The 19,985-nt window shown below is 43.5% G+C and overlaps 1 protein-coding gene across 4 annotated transcripts in view; it reads right to left on the reverse strand.

The window, feature by feature from the left end:
- Nucleotides 1-18,037, reverse strand: part of LOC147436955 (Haloacid dehalogenase-like hydrolase (HAD) superfamily protein) — a 92,273-nt gene extending 74,236 nt beyond the window's left edge. The window contains exons 1-2 of one of the 4 annotated variants that reach the window (XM_086486348.1): nucleotides 17,811-18,037; nucleotides 17,470-17,622 (exon numbers count right to left, since the gene is read on the reverse strand). In XM_086486348.1, the coding sequence (XP_086342474.1) occupies nucleotides 17,470-17,622; nucleotides 17,811-17,858 (201 nt within the window). In that variant the 5' untranslated portion in view covers nucleotides 17,859-18,037. Of the gene's footprint in view, nucleotides 1-17,469; nucleotides 17,623-17,810 lie in introns of those variants that run through there. The other 3 variants (XM_086486350.1, XM_086486349.1, XM_086486351.1) reach the window with 3 other exon arrangements.
- Nucleotides 18,038-19,985: the final 1,948 nt, after the last annotated feature.

Below are 19,985 nucleotides of genomic sequence, written 5' to 3' on the forward strand. Positions count from 1 at the left end.
TGTGGGCTGCCTAAAGGGCTTAAAAACTATTGTACAAAGAACAGAGCGGCCATCCTTACTCAATTTATGGAAGTTGCCAACACTAGTCACGCCTTGTTGAAGGGAGAAGACATTAGGTTCAAGGGCAATGTGAAAGGGGGCCAGCCCAAGAAAAATTCAGCAAAGAAGCCCTTTATTAAATCGAATCCTGAGCGTCCCAGGTGTCAGAAAAGGCAAAGGAAGCTGAGGACTCAGCCGAGACGTCTGGAGGACATGCGAAGAAACAGAAAGGAAGCCTTTTGTGTGCAAGTTGTTCGAAGAGAAGAAGGCTTTAATGGTTGAGAACAAATGCTCTATTTGCGAGCAGCCTGGTCATTTTGCTACAGACTGTCCATAGAGAAAGAGGCCAGCTTACTCACAGGACAAAGAGGACAAGAAAGGCAAGTAGCCCAAACCCACGGTAGGTTTAGTGCCAGACATGGTGGGTGATTGTCACAAGATGGGCACCACGTGCCAATAGAAAAGAACAGACTGAACAAACTTTTAGCACCCCAATAACAACTGAACTAAGAGAGAGAGAGAGAGACGACACGCGACACAGAGTGGCGGAATTCCACCCCAGAGAGTATTGGCCCCAAACCTTGGCGCCCCTTCCCGTATTTCTTTATATTGCATCAACACGATACAAGCCGGTACTCAAGACTCTGCACCTTCTCCAGGAAGCATGCTCGAGAATGAGCCCATGGCCTCATATTTAAAGGCCCTAGGCCTCAAAAGCATTTTACCGTGAGAAGCCTTCAAACTCAAAAGCATCTAGTCCAAAAGCAATGCCCAAAAACTACCAACGTAAATCACAGAAATCCGTACAACTGCCACCTCAACAATCAGCGCAAAACGCGAAAATACATACAGCCTGCCACATTAGCACTGTCAACGTAATTTCCGGAAACTGCTCGTACAACTACCACGTTATCAGTTTTTGACGCAAGTCTTTTTGTGAGTCCTGCTTTATTTTAATGTCTTTATGTTACTTGGGCCCCATCGGACGGGGTCCCCATAAGTTGCTAGGACTTTTTTTTCTGTTGTTTCTTGTTCTTCTTGGGGTTTAGGCCCCTCGGCCAGGATCTACTAGTTGGCTCCATTCTTCAGGGCTTTGACACGTCAGCAATTTGTGACATCCCCTCTTCTTGAAAGAAAGTAACCGTCCTCGATTGCAGCATATCTGCAAAACAACTCAAGTTAGCTCAAAAATTTCCGAGTGACAATTAGTTTGCTCTATTTGTTAAGGAGTTAGCTTCTCCTTCCGGCTCTTTTGGTCAAGGAGTTGGCTTCTCCTTTCGGCTCTTTTGATTAAGGAGTTGGCTTCTCCTTTCGTCTAAATCAAAACTCTTGATATTCCGGCGTAGTAAAATTAGCCATCACACCCAGACCGCACTGATCTTCCACAACTGTCTTGATGCACTATATTACATACCCAGGCAATCTCATTCAATTAGGAAAATTCAGTGGTTGGCACATCAGAATGCAACACAAATGCTCACATATGCATGTTACTGTTAGGAAATAAGACGTAGCTAAATAGATAATTGAGTAGATTACTTAATGGAGAGAGAGAGATTTATATACACGAGATTATAGAGTAGAGAGAGAGAGAGAGTACACACGATATACGTGGTTCACCCAATGTGGGCTACGTCCACGGGAAAGCAGCCACTCAATGGCTTTAGTACTTCAAAACAAGAAGTAGTTTACAAAGGGATTATACCCTTAATGGAGCTCCCGCCTTGCTTCACTCTCACCACCTCACACTCACCTTGTTGCATCAACTTCACACTATGAAATGTGTGTAGAAATGGCCTCCTTTTATAGGCCAAAAGGGTTGCCCTCTCTTATGAGAGACAGCCATGTGTAGCCGCCCTTGTGCGAATAAGTCCAAATCGGACCCTCCAATTCGCCCATGTGTGGCCGCCCTTGAGAAGACAAGTCCGCTTTTGAATTCGGCTACCGACCACCGGCCATTGACTTCCGACCATCGGCCATTGACTACCGGCCACCGGCCAACCGACCGGTTGTTTTCCGACCACTTTCCGGCCACCGTCCGGCCATAATATTCCGGCGAAAAAAGAATATTCCGACGAAAAAAAAATCTCAGGGGCGGAGGCCTTTAAAGTTGCCCCTGATTCTTGTCCGTGAAAATTTTGGTTTCCGATGAGTGATTTTCCTTCACGCACGATGGCTTCTCCTCATAATGGGAGCCTTACAAATGTACGCTTTTACCACAGAAAATTACAAGGGTAAATCAGGCTCCATACTTAACAATCTCCCACTTGGAGACTGACCTCCAAACCAAACCTGTGACTGCTTTCCATTCTGGCTTCTTATCCTTGAATGTCGATTGAAGATGAGCAAAAACTCAACTTCTCCTTGTTGACCACCTTTGTAAACATGTCTGCAGGATTTTCACTTGTATGCACCTTTCCTAGCTTTAGTTGTCCCTCTTCCAAAAGAGTGCGTATGAAGTGATATCTCACCTCAATGTGCTTTGTCCTTGAATGAAAGGCTGAGTTCTTCGCAAGATGGATAGCGCTTTGGCTATCACTGTACAAGACACAATTGTTTTGTTTGAATCCAAGCTCTTCTAAGAATCTGTGAAGCCACAGAATTTCTTTGCTTGCCTCTGTCATTGCTACATGCTCTGCTTCCGTGGTAGAAAGTGAAACCACTTTCTGCAGCTTTGAAGCCCAGCTTACTGCTGTGCCTCCAACCGTGAACACATAGCCAGTAGTGCTCCTTCGAGTATCTTTGTCACCTGCCATATCTGCATTAGCATACCCTTCTAGAAAAATATCAGTTCCTCCAAAATACAAAGCATTTGTTGTTGTCCCTTTTAGATACCTAAGTATCCACTTCACAGCTTGCCAATGCTCTTTACCTGGGTTGTCCATGAACCTACTCACAACTCCCACTGCATGTGCAATGTCTGGCCTTGTCCAGACCATAGCATACATTAGAGAACCTGCCGCTGCAGCATATGGAACTTTAGACATATAGGCTATCTCCTCTTGTGTCTTTGGACACATATCCTTCGTTAGTTTAAAATGACCAGCCAAAGGTGTAGAAACTGGTTTTGCATTTTGCATTGCAAACCTTTCTAGTACTTTCTTGATGTAATCTTCTTGAGATAGCTTTATTGTCTTCTTCGTCCTGTCCCTTGATGTTTTCATACCAAGTATCCTCTTTGCAAGCACCTAAATCTTTCATTGAAAAAGATTTGGACAGCTCCTCTTTTAGGTCTTTGATGTCCTGCATGTTAGCACTTGCAATCAACATGTCATCAACATACAACATTAGGATGATGAATTTCCCATCTCCCAAATTCTTCGTGTAGACGCAGTGATCGGAGTTGCATCTTGTGAATCCATGATCCAACATCCATCGATCAAACTTCAAGTACCATTGTCTTGATGCTTGCTTTAAACCATACAAGCTCTTCTTTAATCTGCAAACCATTTTCTCCTTACCTTTTACTTCATACCCCTTTGGTTGAAGCATATAGATTTCCTCCTCTAAGTCACCGTGAGGGAATGCCGTATTTACATCCATTTGCTCGAGATTTAGATCATGAGCAGCCACAAAGCTTAAGACAAGCCTAATTGAGTTCATTTTTACAACAGGAGAAAATATTTCATTGAAGTCAATACCTTTCTTTTGAGAAAAACCTTTTACCACAAGCCTAGACTTGTACCTTTTCTTCCCACCTTCTTCTTCCGTTAGCTTGTACACCCATTTGTTTTGAAGTGCCCGCTTACCTTTAGGCAACTCAACCAACTCCCATGTTTGGTTGCGATGTAGTGAGTCCATCTCCACTTGCATGCTCTTCGTCCATTCTTCTTTGGATTTATGTTGCATAGCTTCTTCGTATGATTCCGGCTCTCCAGAATCTGAGATCAAGAGATGGTTGAAGGAAGGAACAAACCTTTCTGGAGGTCTACTTGCTCTTGTAGATCTTCGAGGAATAGGTTGAGGCTCCTCATTTGGTTGACGTTGTTGCACATTGTCACCGTTTGCAGTCCTTGAGTCTTCACCGTCCTCAAGTTCCATGTACTCATCACCTGTTTCTTTTGTTTGTTTTCTTTCCAAGTAATCTTTGTACATATTTTGTTCGTTAAAAATTACATCCCTACTCCTTAAGATTTTACAATCTTCAGGATTCCATAGGCGATACCCAAAGTCTCCTTCTCCATAGCCAATGAAGAAACACTTTTTGGACTTTGCATCTAGCTTTGATCTTAGGCTTCTATCTATGTGCATGAAAGCCTCACACCCAAACACTTTGAGAAATGCATAATTCACCGGTTTACTTGTCCATGCCTCTTCTGGAACTCCTCCATCCAAAGCCGTTGAGGGTGACCGATTGATTAAGTACACAGACGTACTTACAGCTTCCGCCCAAAGCTCAAGCGATAGGCCTGCATGTAGCCGCATGCTTCGTACTCGTTCCACGATTGTCCTGTTCATCCTTTCCGAAATCCCATTTTGTTGAGGTGTCCTTGGGGTTGTCCTTTGCCTCCGAATGCCATTGCTAGCACAAAAGCTTTCAAAAGCTTGGCTGCAATATTCGCCTCCATTGTCGGATCTGAGGCATTTAACCTTGGTACCTGTTTCATTCTCCACAAAGGCTTTCCACCTTTGAAATATGAAAAATACATCGGATTTATTCTTCATGATATAAACCCATGTTTTTCTAGTCGCATCGTCTATGAATATTACATAGTACAATGAGCCACCAAGTGATGGTGTACTTGCAGGACCCCAAACATCAGAATGAACCAACTCAAGTTTTTTATTTTTTCTTTCATTTCCTGATTTTTGAAATTTTACCCTCTTTTGTTTACCATAAACACAATCTTCACAGAACTCTAAGTCCACTTCTTTCAAACCTGGTAGAAGCTTCTTTGTTTGAAGGATTTGCATTCCTTTGGCACTCATATGCCCAAGTCGGTAGTGCCACACCGCACTGTCAACTTCTATAGTTGCTGCACAAGCTGAAGGTTGCGTGCTAACAGTACACAAGTAAAGTGTACCGACTTTTTCACCCTTGGCAACCACCAAAGATCCCTTTGAGATCTTCCACCGTTTGTTTCCGAATGCAATGTTGTGACCTTCATCGTCCAATTGTCCTGTAGAGATCAAATTTTTGCGAAGAGAAGGAACATGCCTAACATCTTTAAGCTTCCATTCATTTCCGTTAGCAGTTTTGACAGAAACTGTACCTTTGCCGACAATCTCACAAGCTTCATCATCTCCCAAGTATACATACCCAAAATTACCTTTGGTGTAGTCTTGGAAATGTTGCTTGTGTGGTGTCGCATGGAATGAAGCCCCGGAATCTACTATCCAGGAATTAGACACATTGTCTAATGAGAGAATTAGAGCATTTTGCTCTACTTTACCTACCACATTGGCCTCCGATGTTGGCTTGTTGTCTTGAGACTTTGTCTCCTTCTTCTTCTTGGACCAGCAATCCTTCTTGACGTGGCCCTTCTTGCCGCAGTTCCAACATTCAAGAACTGACTTTGTTCGTGACTTGCTCCGTCTTGAGCGATCACGACCCTTTTGGTTTTTGAACCTCTCCTTAGGCCTTCCTCTTGTTTCCGCTGATAGTGCAGCACTTGATGATTCTCTTGTGCTTCTCCTTCGCATTTCCTCGCTTAGGAGAACACCCACAACATCATCAAACTTAAGAGTATTTGTGCCAGAGATAGAATTACTTACAGCCATCACAAGGCTGTCCCAACTATCCGGTAGAGATGATAGTATAAGGAGAGCTCGCACTTCGTCATCGAAATTGATTTTCACTCATCGAAGTTGACTTATGTTTGTGTTAAAGTCATTTAGGTGTTCTGCAACTGAACCATTCTCTGTCATCTTTAGATTGAACGAGCGCTTCATAAGAAATACCTTATTGGATGCCGATGGTTTCTCGTAGAAGTCGTCAAGTGACTTCATCAAGTCCTCCGTGGTCTTCATCTCCGAAACATTAAAGGCCACCGTTGACGCCAAGCTTAACCGGATTGTTCCCAGTGCCTTTCGATCAAGGACAATCCATGCTTCATCTGCCATTGTTGCGGGCTTCTTCGCAAGACCGTTTAGTGGCAAATAGAGGTCCTTTTGGTAGAGATAGTCTTCAATCTGCATCTTCCAATGTTGGTAGTTTTTGCCGTTGAACTTCTCAATCTTGAGCTTCCCTTCCTCCGCCATAACTCCCACTCAATTCAAGGAATCCTTTCCTTGAGATAATTTAGCTACGAGCAAACCTTGCTCTGATACCAGTTGTTAGGAAATAAGACGTAGCTAAATAGATAATTGAGTAGATTACTTAATGGAGAGAGAGAGATTTATATACACGAGATTATAGAGTAGAGAGAGAGAGAGTACACACGATATACGTGGTTCACCCAATGTGGGCTACGTCCACGGGAAAGCAGCCACTCAATGGCTTTAGTACTTCAAAACAAGAAGTAGTTTACAAAGGGATTATACCCTTAATGGAGCTCCCGCCTTGCTTCACTCTCACCACCTCACACTCACCTTGTTGCATCAACTTCACACTATGAAATGTGTGTAGAAATGGCCTCCTTTTATAGGCCAAAAGGGTTGCCCTCTCTTATGAGAGACAGCCATGTGTAGCCGCCCTTGTGCGAATAAGTCCAAATCGGACCCTCCAATTCGCCCATGTGTGGCCGCCCTTGAGAAGACAAGTCCGCTTTTGAATTCGGCTACCGACCACCGGCCATTGACTTCCGACCATCGGCCATTGACTACCGGCCACCGGCCAACCGACCGGTTGTTTTCCGACCACTTTCCGGCCACCGTCCGGCCATAATATTCCGGCGAAAAAAGAATATTCCGACGAAAAAAAAATCTCAGGGGCGGAGACCTTTAAAGTTGCCCCTGATTCTTGTCCGTGAAAATTTTGGTTTCCGATGAGTGATTTTCCTTCACGCACGATGGCTTCTCCTCATAATGGGAGCCTTACAAATGTACGCTTTTACCACAGAAAATTACAAGGGTAAATCAGGCTCCATACTTAACAATCTCCCACTTGGAGACTGACCTCCAAACCAAACCTGTGACTGCTTTCCATTCTGGCTTCTTATCCTTGAATGTCGATTGAAGATGAGCAAAAACTCAACTTCTCCTTGTTGACCACCTTTGTAAACATGTCTGCAGGATTTTCACTTGTATGCACCTTTCCTAGCTTTAGTTGTCCCTCTTCCAAAAGAGTGCGTATGAAGTGATATCTCACCTCAATGTGCTTTGTCCTTGAATGAAAGGCTGAGTTCTTCGCAAGATGGATAGCGCTTTGGCTATCACTGTACAAGACACAATTGTTTTGTTTGAATCCAAGCTCTTCTAAGAATCTGTGAAGCCACAGAATTTCTTTGCTTGCCTCTGTCATTGCTACATGCTCTGCTTCCGTGGTAGAAAGTGAAACCACTTTCTGCAGCTTTGAAGCCCAGCTTACTGCTGTGCCTCCAACCGTGAACACATAGCCAGTAGTGCTCCTTCGAGTATCTTTGTCACCTGCCATATCTGCATTAGCATACCCTTCTAGAAAAATATCAGTTCCTCCAAAATACAAAGCATTTGTTGTTGTCCCTTTTAGATACCTAAGTATCCACTTCACAGCTTGCCAATGCTCTTTACCTGGGTTGTCCATGAACCTACTCACAACTCCCACTGCATGTGCAATGTCTGGCCTTGTCCAGACCATAGCATACATTAGAGAACCTGCCGCTGCAGCATATGGAACTTTAGACATATAGGCTATCTCCTCTTGTGTCTTTGGACACATATCCTTCGTTAGTTTAAAATGACCAGCCAAAGGTGTAGAAACTGGTTTTGCATTTTGCATTGCAAACCTTTCTAGTACTTTCTTGATGTAATCTTCTTGAGATAGCTTTATTGTCTTCTTCGTCCTGTCCCTTGATGTTTTCATACCAAGTATCCTCTTTGCAAGCACCTAAATCTTTCATTGAAAAAGATTTGGACAGCTCCTCTTTTAGGTCTTTGATGTCCTGCATGTTAGCACTTGCAATCAACATGTCATCAACATACAACATTAGGATGATGAATTTCCCATCTCCCAAATTCTTCGTGTAGACGCAGTGATCGGAGTTGCATCTTGTGAATCCATGATCCAACATCCATCGATCAAACTTCAAGTACCATTGTCTTGATGCTTGCTTTAAACCATACAAGCTCTTCTTTAATCTGCAAACCATTTTCTCCTTACCTTTTACTTCATACCCCTTTGGTTGAAGCATATAGATTTCCTCCTCTAAGTCACCGTGAGGGAATGCCGTATTTACATCCATTTGCTCGAGATTTAGATCATGAGCAGCCACAAAGCTTAAGACAAGCCTAATTGAGTTCATTTTTACAACAGGAGAAAATATTTCATTGAAGTCAATACCTTTCTTTTGAGAAAAACCTTTTACCACAAGCCTAGACTTGTACCTTTTCTTCCCACCTTCTTCTTCCGTTAGCTTGTACACCCATTTGTTTTGAAGTGCCCGCTTACCTTTAGGCAACTCAACCAACTCCCATGTTTGGTTGCGATGTAGTGAGTCCATCTCCACTTGCATGCTCTTCGTCCATTCTTCTTTGGATTTATGTTGCATAGCTTCTTCGTATGATTCCGGCTCTCCAGAATCTGAGATCAAGAGATGGTTGAAGGAAGGAACAAACCTTTCTGGAGGTCTACTTGCTCTTGTAGATCTTCGAGGAATAGGTTGAGGCTCCTCATTTGGTTGACGTTGTTGCACATTGTCACCGTTTGCAGTCCTTGAGTCTTCACCGTCCTCAAGTTCCATGTACTCATCACCTGTTTCTTTTGTTTGTTTTCTTTCCAAGTAATCTTTGTACATATTTTGTTCGTTAAAAATTACATCCCTACTCCTTAAGATTTTACAATCTTCAGGATTCCATAGGCGATACCCAAAGTCTCCTTCTCCATAGCCAATGAAGAAACACTTTTTGGACTTTGCATCTAGCTTTGATCTTAGGCTTCTATCTATGTGCATGAAAGCCTCACACCCAAACACTTTGAGAAATGCATAATTCACCGGTTTACTTGTCCATGCCTCTTCTGGAACTCCTCCATCCAAAGCCGTTGAGGGTGACCGATTGATTAAGTACACAGACGTACTTACAGCTTCCGCCCAAAGCTCAAGCGATAGGCCTGCATGTAGCCGCATGCTTCGTACTCGTTCCACGATTGTCCTGTTCATCCTTTCCGAAATCCCATTTTGTTGAGGTGTCCTTGGGGTTGTCCTTTGCCTCCGAATGCCATTGCTAGCACAAAAGCTTTCAAAAGCTTGGCTGCAATATTCGCCTCCATTGTCGGATCTGAGGCATTTAACCTTGGTACCTGTTTCATTCTCCACAAAGGCTTTCCACCTTTGAAATATGAAAAATACATCGGATTTATTCTTCATGATATAAACCCATGTTTTTCTAGTCGCATCGTCTATGAATATTACATAGTACAATGAGCCACCAAGTGATGGTGTACTTGCAGGACCCCAAACATCAGAATGAACCAACTCAAGTTTTTTATTTTTTCTTTCATTTCCTGATTTTTGAAATTTTACCCTCTTTTGTTTACCATAAACACAATCTTCACAGAACTCTAAGTCCACTTCTTTCAAACCTGGTAGAAGCTTCTTTGTTTGAAGGATTTGCATTCCTTTGGCACTCATATGCCCAAGTCGGTAGTGCCACACCGCACTGTCAACTTCTATAGTTGCTGCACAAGCTGAAGGTTGCGTGCTAACAGTACACAAGTAAAGTGTACCGACTTTTTCACCCTTGGCAACCACCAAAGATCCCTTTGAGATCTTCCACCGTTTGTTTCCGAATGCAATGTTGTGACCTTCATCGTCCAATTGTCCTGTAGAGATCAAATTTTTGCGAAGAGAAGGAACATGCCTAACATCTTTAAGCTTCCATTCATTTCCGTTAGCAGTTTTGACAGAAACTGTACCTTTGCCGACAATCTCACAAGCTTCATCATCTCCCAAGTATACATACCCAAAATTACCTTTGGTGTAGTCTTGGAAATGTTGCTTGTGTGGTGTCGCATGGAATGAAGCCCCGGAATCTACTATCCAGGAATTAGACACATTGTCTAATGAGAGAATTAGAGCATTTTGCTCTACTTTACCTACCACATTGGCCTCCGATGTTGGCTTGTTGTCTTGAGACTTTGTCTCCTTCTTCTTCTTGGACCAGCAATCCTTCTTGACGTGGCCCTTCTTGCCGCAGTTCCAACATTCAAGAACTGACTTTGTTCGTGACTTGCTCCGTCTTGAGCGATCACGACCCTTTTGGTTTTTGAACCTCTCCTTAGGCCTTCCTCTTGTTTCCGCTGATAGTGCAGCACTTGATGATTCTCTTGTGCTTCTCCTTCGCATTTCCTCGCTTAGGAGAACACCCACAACATCATCAAACTTAAGAGTATTTGTGCCAGAGATAGAATTACTTACAGCCATCACAAGGCTGTCCCAACTATCCGGTAGAGATGATAGTATAAGGAGAGCTCGCACTTCGTCATCGAAATTGATTTTCACTCATCGAAGTTGACTTATGTTTGTGTTAAAGTCATTTAGGTGTTCTGCAACTGAACCATTCTCTGTCATCTTTAGATTGAACGAGCGCTTCATAAGAAATACCTTATTGGATGCCGATGGTTTCTCGTAGAAGTCGTCAAGTGACTTCATCAAGTCCTCCGTGGTCTTCATCTCCGAAACATTAAAGGCCACCGTTGACGCCAAGCTTAACCGGATTGTTCCCAGTGCCTTTCGATCAAGGACAATCCATGCTTCATCTGCCATTGTTGCGGGCTTCTTCGCAAGACCGTTTAGTGGCAAATAGAGGTCCTTTTGGTAGAGATAGTCTTCAATCTGCATCTTGCAATGTTGGTAGTTTTTGCCGTTGAACTTCTCAATCTAGAGCTTCCCTTCCTCCGCCATAACTCCCACTCAATTCAAGGAATCCTTTCCTTGAGATAATTTAGCTACGAGCAAACCTTGCTCTGATACCAGTTGTTAGGAAATAAGACGTAGATAAATAGATAATTGAGTAGATTACTTAATGGAGAGAGACAGTATTATATACACGAGATTATAGAGTAGAGAGAGAGAGACTACACACGATATACGTGGTTCACCCAATGTGGGCTACGTCCACGGGAAAGCAGCCACTCAATGGCTTTAGTACTTCAAAACAAGAAGTAGTTTACAAAGGGATTATACCCTTAATGGAGCTCCCGCCTTGCTTCACTCTCACCACCTCACACTCACCTTGTTGCATCAACTTCACACTATGAAATGTGTGTAGAAATGGCCTCCTTTTATAGGCCAAAAGGGTTGCCCTCTCTTATGAGAGACAGCCATGTGTAGCCGCCCTTGTGCGAATAAGTCCAAATCGGACCCTCCAATTCGCCCATGTGTGGCCGCCCTTGAGAAGACAAGTCCGCTTTTGAATTCGGCTACCGACCACCGGCCATTGACTTCCGACCATCGGCCATTGACTACCGGCCACCGGCCAACCGACCGGTTGTTTTCCGACCACTTTCCGGCCACCGTCCGGCCATAATATTCCGGCGAAAAAAGAATATTCCGACGAAAAAAAAATCTCAGGGGCGGAGGCCTTTAAAGTTGCCCCTGATTCTTGTCCGTGAAAATTTTGGTTTCCGATGAGTGATTTTCCTTCACGCACGATGGCTTCTCCTCATAATGGGAGCCTTACAAATGTACGCTTTTACCACAGAAAATTACAAGGGTAAATCAGGCTCCATACTTAACAATCTCCCACTTGGAGACTGACCTCCAAACCAAACCTGTGACTGCTTTCCATTCTGGCTTCTTATCCTTGAATGTCGATTGAAGATGAGCAAAAACTCAACTTCTCCTTGTTGACCACCTTTGTAAACATGTCTGCAGGATTTTCACTTGTATGCACCTTTCCTAGCTTTAGTTGTCCCTCTTCCAAAAGAGTGCGTATGAAGTGATATCTCACCTCAATGTGCTTTGTCCTTGAATGAAAGGCTGAGTTCTTCGCAAGATGGATAGCGCTTTGGCTATCACTGTACAAGACACAATTGTTTTGTTTGAATCCAAGCTCTTCTAAGAATCTGTGAAGCCACAGAATTTCTTTGCTTGCCTCTGTCATTGCTACATGCTCTGCTTCCGTGGTAGAAAGTGAAACCACTTTCTGCAGCTTTGAAGCCCAGCTTACTGCTGTGCCTCCAACCGTGAACACATAGCCAGTAGTGCTCCTTCGAGTATCTTTGTCACCTGCCATATCTGCATTAGCATACCCTTCTAGAAAAATATCAGTTCCTCCAAAATACAAAGCATTTGTTGTTGTCCCTTTTAGATACCTAAGTATCCACTTCACAGCTTGCCAATGCTCTTTACCTGGGTTGTCCATGAACCTACTCACAACTCCCACTGCATGTGCAATGTCTGGCCTTGTCCAGACCATAGCATACATTAGAGAACCTGCCGCTGCAGCATATGGAACTTTAGACATATAGGCTATCTCCTCTTGTGTCTTTGGACACATATCCTTCGTTAGTTTAAAATGACCAGCCAAAGGTGTAGAAACTGGTTTTGCATTTTGCATTGCAAACCTTTCTAGTACTTTCTTGATGTAATCTTCTTGAGATAGCTTTATTGTCTTCTTCGTCCTGTCCCTTGATGTTTTCATACCAAGTATCCTCTTTGCAAGCACCTAAATCTTTCATTGAAAAAGATTTGGACAGCTCCTCTTTTAGGTCTTTGATGTCCTGCATGTTAGCACTTGCAATCAACATGTCATCAACATACAACATTAGGATGATGAATTTCCCATCTCCCAAATTCTTCGTGTAGACGCAGTGATCGGAGTTGCATCTTGTGAATCCATGATCCAACATCCATCGATCAAACTTCAAGTACCATTGTCTTGATGCTTGCTTTAAACCATACAAGCTCTTCTTTAATCTGCAAACCATTTTCTCCTTACCTTTTACTTCATACCCCTTTGGTTGAAGCATATAGATTTCCTCCTCTAAGTCACCGTGAGGGAATGCCGTATTTACATCCATTTGCTCGAGATTTAGATCATGAGCAGCCACAAAGCTTAAGACAAGCCTAATTGAGTTCATTTTTACAACAGGAGAAAATATTTCATTGAAGTCAATACCTTTCTTTTGAGAAAAACCTTTTACCACAAGCCTAGACTTGTACCTTTTCTTCCCACCTTCTTCTTCCGTTAGCTTGTACACCCATTTGTTTTGAAGTGCCCGCTTACCTTTAGGCAACTCAACCAACTCCCATGTTTGGTTGCGATGTAGTGAGTCCATCTCCACTTGCATGCTCTTCGTCCATTCTTCTTTGGATTTATGTTGCATAGCTTCTTCGTATGATTCCGGCTCTCCAGAATCTGAGATCAAGAGATGGTTGAAGGAAGGAACAAACCTTTCTGGAGGTCTACTTGCTCTTGTAGATCTTCGAGGAATAGGTTGAGGCTCCTCATTTGGTTGACGTTGTTGCACATTGTCACCGTTTGCAGTCCTTGAGTCTTCACCGTCCTCAAGTTCCATGTACTCATCACCTGTTTCTTTTGTTTGTTTTCTTTCCAAGTAATCTTTGTACATATTTTGTTCGTTAAAAATTACATCCCTACTCCTTAAGATTTTACAATCTTCAGGATTCCATAGGCGATACCCAAAGTCTCCTTCTCCATAGCCAATGAAGAAACACTTTTTGGACTTTGCATCTAGCTTTGATCTTAGGCTTCTATCTATGTGCATGAAAGCCTCACACCCAAACACTTTGAGAAATGCATAATTCACCGGTTTACTTGTCCATGCCTCTTCTGGAACTCCTCCATCCAAAGCCGTTGAGGGTGACCGATTGATTAAGTACACAGACGTACTTACAGCTTCCGCCCAAAGCTCAAGCGATAGGCCTGCATGTAGCCGCATGCTTCGTACTCGTTCCACGATTGTCCTGTTCATCCTTTCCGAAATCCCATTTTGTTGAGGTGTCCTTGGGGTTGTCCTTTGCCTCCGAATGCCATTGCTAGCACAAAAGCTTTCAAAAGCTTGGCTGCAATATTCGCCTCCATTGTCGGATCTGAGGCATTTAACCTTGGTACCTGTTTCATTCTCCACAAAGGCTTTCCACCTTTGAAATATGAAAAATACATCGGATTTATTCTTCATGATATAAACCCATGTTTTTCTAGTCGCATCGTCTATGAATATTACATAGTACAATGAGCCACCAAGTGATGGTGTACTTGCAGGACCCCAAACATCAGAATGAACCAACTCAAGTTTTTTATTTTTTCTTTCATTTCCTGATTTTTGAAATTTTACCCTCTTTTGTTTACCATAAACACAATCTTCACAGAACTCTAAGTCCACTTCTTTCAAACCTGGTAGAAGCTTCTTTGTTTGAAGGATTTGCATTCCTTTGGCACTCATATGCCCAAGTCGGTAGTGCCACACCGCACTGTCAACTTCTATAGTTGCTGCACAAGCTGAAGGTTGCGTGCTAACAGTACACAAGTAAAGTGTACCGACTTTTTCACCCTTGGCAACCACCAAAGATCCCTTTGAGATCTTCCACCGTTTGTTTCCGAATGCAATGTTGTGACCTTCATCGTCCAATTGTCCTGTAGAGATCAAATTTTTGCGAAGAGAAGGAACATGCCTAACATCTTTAAGCTTCCATTCATTTCCGTTAGCAGTTTTGACAGAAACTGTACCTTTGCCGACAATCTCACAAGCTTCATCATCTCCCAAGTATACATACCCAAAATTACCTTTGGTGTAGTCTTGGAAATGTTGCTTGTGTGGTGTCGCATGGAATGAAGCCCCGGAATCTACTATCCAGGAATTAGACACATTGTCTAATGAGAGAATTAGAGCATTTTGCTCTACTTTACCTGCCACATTGGCCTCCGATGTTGGCTTGTTGTCTTGAGACTTTGTCTCCTTCTTCTTCTTGGACCAGCAATCCTTCTTGACGTGGCCCTTCTTGCCGCAGTTCCAACATTCAAGAACTGACTTTGTTCGTGACTTGCTCCGTCTTGAGCGATCACGACCCTTTTGGTTTTTGAACCTCTCCTTAGGCCTTCCTCTTGTTTCCGCTGATAGTGCAGCACTTGATGATTCTCTTGTGCTTCTCCTTCGCATTTCCTCGCTTAGGAGAACACCCACAACATCATCAAACTTAAGAGTATTTGTGCCAGAGATAGAATTACTTACAGCCATCACAAGGCTGTCCCAACTATCCGGTAGAGATGATAGTATAAGGAGAGCTCGCACTTCGTCATCGAAATTGATTTTCACTCATCGAAGTTGACTTATGTTTGTGTTAAAGTCATTTAGGTGTTCTGCAACTGAACCATTCTCTGTCATCTTTAGATTGAACGAGCGCTTCATAAGAAATACCTTATTGGATGCCGATGGTTTCTCGTAGAAGTCGTCAAGTGACTTCATCAAGTCCTCCGTGGTCTTCATCTCCGAAACATTAAAGGCCACCGTTGACGCCAAGCTTAACCGGATTGTTCCCAGTGCCTTTCGATCAAGGACAATCCATGCTTCATCTGCCATTGTTGCGGGCTTCTTCGCAAGACCGTTTAGTGGCAAATAGAGGTCCTTTTGGTAGAGATAGTCTTCAATCTGCATCTTCCAATGTTGGTAGTTTTTGCCGTTGAACTTCTCAATCTTGAGCTTCCCTTCCTCCGCCATAACTCCCACTCAATTCAAGGAATCCTTTCCTTGAGATAATTTAGCTACGAGCAAACCTTGCTCTGATACCAGTTGTTAGGAAATAAGACGTAGCTAAATAGATAATTGAGTAGATTACTTAATGGAGAGAGAGAGATTTATATACACGAGATTATAGAGTAGAGAGAGAGAGAGTACACACGATATACGTGGTTCACCCAATGTGGGCTACGTCCACGGGAAAGCAGCCACTCAATGGCTTTAGTACTTCAAAACAAGAAGTAGTTTACAAAGGGATTATACCCTTAATGGAGCTCCCGCCTTGCTTCACTCTCACCACCTCACACTCACCTTGTTGCATCAACTTCACACTATGAAATGTGTGTAGAAATGGCCTCCTTTTATAGGCCAAAAGGGTTGCCCTCTCTTATGAGAGACAGCCATGTGTAACCGCCCTTGTGCGAATAAGTCCAAATCGGACCCTCCAATTCGCCCATGTGTGGCCGCCCTTGAGAAGACAAGTCCGCTTTTGAATTCGGCCACCGGCCACCGGCCATTGACTTCCGACCACCAGCCATCGGCCATTGACTACCGGCCACCGGCCAACCGACCGGTTGTTTTTCGATCACTTTCCAGCCGCCGTCCGGCCATAATATTCCGGCGAAAAAGAATATTCCGGCGAAAAAAAAATCTCAGGGGCGGAGGCCTTTAAAGTTGCCCCTGATTCTTGTCCGTGAAATTTTTGGTTTCCGGTGAGTGATTTTCCTTCACGCACGATGGCTTCTCCTCATAATGGGAGCCTTACAAATGTGCGCTTTTACCACAGAAAATTACAAGGGTAAATCAGGCTCCATACTTAACAGTTACAAGACATAGAAACATAAAGTTGCCAATCAACACTCCTCCCGCATAACCTAACAAGGTCTGGCAGGGAGATATTCAACGACTCCCTCATCACTCCTCCCGCATAACCTAAAAAGGTCCGGGCCGGGAGATATAGAGGCATGTTACAACCAAACGTCCCCCTAGACCGCAACCTGCGTCGTTTGGAGGTGTTGAGCGTAACCACTGCTCAGACTTGTTAATACTCCTCCCACATAATCATCCAGGTCCGGACCAGGAGTCACAACAACAATTATTTTACAAGCATACAACCAAACGCTCCCCAGGCATCAACCTGCATCGTTCGGAGGTTTTCTAGCATACAATGAAACGCTCCCCAGGCATCGGCCTACGTCGTTCAGAGGTTCAAACAATAACCCTAGGACTGACAGGTCGTTGGGCAGACTATGTGTTATAACTCTTGTATATTGCATGTTATGTCACGTATTCCTAGCTTGCAGTATTAACAACCCAAACCTTTTGATTCCAAAGAGCAACTTTTAATTCGGACAAATGATGTGCTTACACATTGTATATTTGTTTACCCGATTTGCAATATAACTACTAAAACATTTGATTCCAACCCTTTGTTCAATCAAGATGTCTCCTAACACGGAAACTCCAGGGCTGACAGTTATAACTCTTGTATATTACATGTTATGTCACGTATTCCTAGCTGGCAGTATTAACAACTAAAACCTTCTGATTCCCAAGAGCAACTTCTTATTCGGACTCAAGATGTCTCCTCACATGAAACTCTAGGACCCACATGTATCGTTGAGCAAACATGTGTATAATGCCCAAAAGCATACCTCATCCATGAACAATGACTGAGCCAACTTCTGCATGTCTTCATTTGCTCCACTGTAATCTGAATGCAAGCCTCTTACAACCAACCTCAGATGTCTCTTGGGCCAGCTTGTACGCATCCAAGCAACCGGCCATGACTTAACTAGACCACTTTCCTGATCAAGCAAGTGAGAAACAAAGAGCCATACGGTTTGTAGACAGAAACTCTCTCTCTCTCTCTCTCTCTCTCTCTCTCGTTCGTGTGTGTGTGTGTGTGTGTGTGTGTGTGTGTGTGTGGGTTGCTTGGGCGAGTATAAAGTGCAAAATCCCTGAAGAAAAGAACCTTGAGCGAGAGCAAACTCACACTGAAGGCAAGTTGGGGGCTCGGAGTGTGAAGACGAGCGGGTATCATAGTAGGGCGTTACTCCGCTGTATTCTTCTGCTTCGTTCATGTGGAGATTGAGCGTACCGTCACTGGGGTCGCCTCACTCGTCAGCGGTGTGTGTGTTCATTGTTTCTGTAGCCAAGTTATTGTCCGTCCTTCATACTTCCGCCAATTCTGACTCTTTGGTGTAAGGCGTTAGAACCCACCGAAACGTTTAACTTGACCTCGGCACGGTTCGTGTGGTAGCCATTCCACCGGAAAGGTAAAGGTCAGTGATCTCTCGCAGCAGCACACTTTGGCATCCATGTGGCAAAGGCGGGTAACTTGCCCTGGTTTACATGTTGTGTAAACTCCGGTGGGAAGCAAGGGGGTTGGGAGGCCGACGCGAAGTCAGTAAATGGCTGACGTGGACGTCGACAGGAAGGACACGTGCTTGCAATGCCACATCATCAAATTTTGTGTGCGCTCTTGATAATTGGAGCAGGACAAGGGGATTCATGATGCATTTCAAAATTTCGAATTGGGAAAAAAATTGTATGCATGAGAAAAATGCGAGCGACAAAGATTCCTTGTGTGTGGAGGACTTGTCATTTGTGAGGAAAACAGGCTTCCCTGGAGGATAAACCTAAGCACTGCTGCAAGGTAGAAGGTTGGTGTGCGGACGAAGATGGACCCTTCCACCTTTGGAGGGGTAGGGGTTGGAGGGGCTTGGGCATGGGATTTGAATAAGCGGCCTTTGCAATTCCAAGACGATGATAACTTTGGTGAAGATGAGAGTGCTTGCAACGAGTCAAAGGGGGATGTGAATGACACTTCAGAGGCCAATGGAGACTCGTGCAACAACCATGGGATATTTTTGTGGAAGATATTTTTGTGGAGCATCAAAATGTGTGGTTGGATGCATTCACTTTTGCATTGACTAAGTACTTCGCGTTTGATAGGTAGAGCTCCCATACAAAGTGGCCAAGCAATTATCATAGGTGCTCTCAAAGCGCAAGACAAGTGAGGCTTGCTATACTTCAAAAAATGGGTAAGAATCAAAGATTCGCTACATGTAGTGTTTGATCATGATGGCTCCATGTTTCTTGCTTTTGAGAATCTGAAGATGCTTGCATGCATAGAAGATTGGGAGAGCATGGTTTTGGCATGCCACTTGAACGAGCATTTAAGCTTGCAAGCAACCATGGCAGCCTTTGCATCTATGTGGTGCACAAATATTAGGCAACATGGAATCCCATTTGCTAAAAAAAAATGGACGTGTGTTTGTACATCATTGCCTGGGTTGGGGGAGTTTCAGGGCTATGAACGCTCCTCTACTCCTTTCACAGTACAGTGCCCGGGTTTACAAGATAGACATAAGAGCCCCTGCAAGGATGAAGGTGGTGTTGAGGAACACATGGTTTGAATGGATGATGTTCAAGATTGTGCACATCAAAGAAGTGTAGATGCCCCTACATGGGCATCATTCAACATCCCTATACGGTTATGGAAAGTGCAAGAATAAGAGTTCATGTTGGGCACAAAGGCCATGTATTGGGATCACGTGAGGATCTTTATCACCTACTGGTGCATCCTGTTGTAAGGAAATGATGCATGAACGATTTGTTTGACGTTGGAACATGTCACCATGTTGCCACAATGAGTGTCTCCAAGGAGCTATTCTACATCAATATGACATCATTGATAGAGAAAGTGTAGTATAGATTCTTAATGATACTATAGGAAATTCAAATAATGGCATATTAGCTTCGAATCAAAGGTAATCTCTTGAACTTCTCACACATTATCCTTCTCGGGATAGTCAAATTTTTGTCCCGGTTTACTTGTCAAATGACTTCACTTGTGTGAGTTGGTGGACTCACCATACATAGTGATGCCTTAGTTTACATGTGACCATAATTGCTTCCACTTGCATTCTGTATTTGAGTATCCACAACTACAAACTCTTTGTCAGCTTACATGTGAGTATGATCGGTTTCACTTGTATTTGGTTTCAATTCTAAGATTTTTCTTGATATCATTGCTTTTTTTAAAGCAAATTAGGAAGTGATGATTGTCTTCAATATACAAGGAGGCATTGAGAGCATTGAGATTGAAAGAGCAAAACAAATTGTTGTATTGTCAACCCTACAAGCCGGACGTCTTAGATGATAC

The sequence above is a fragment of the Adiantum capillus-veneris genome, chromosome 17 (genome assembly GCF_014529385.1).
Source record: "Adiantum capillus-veneris isolate H3 chromosome 17, ASM1452938v2, whole genome shotgun sequence".
NCBI lineage: Eukaryota > Viridiplantae > Streptophyta > Polypodiopsida > Polypodiales > Pteridaceae > Adiantum > Adiantum capillus-veneris.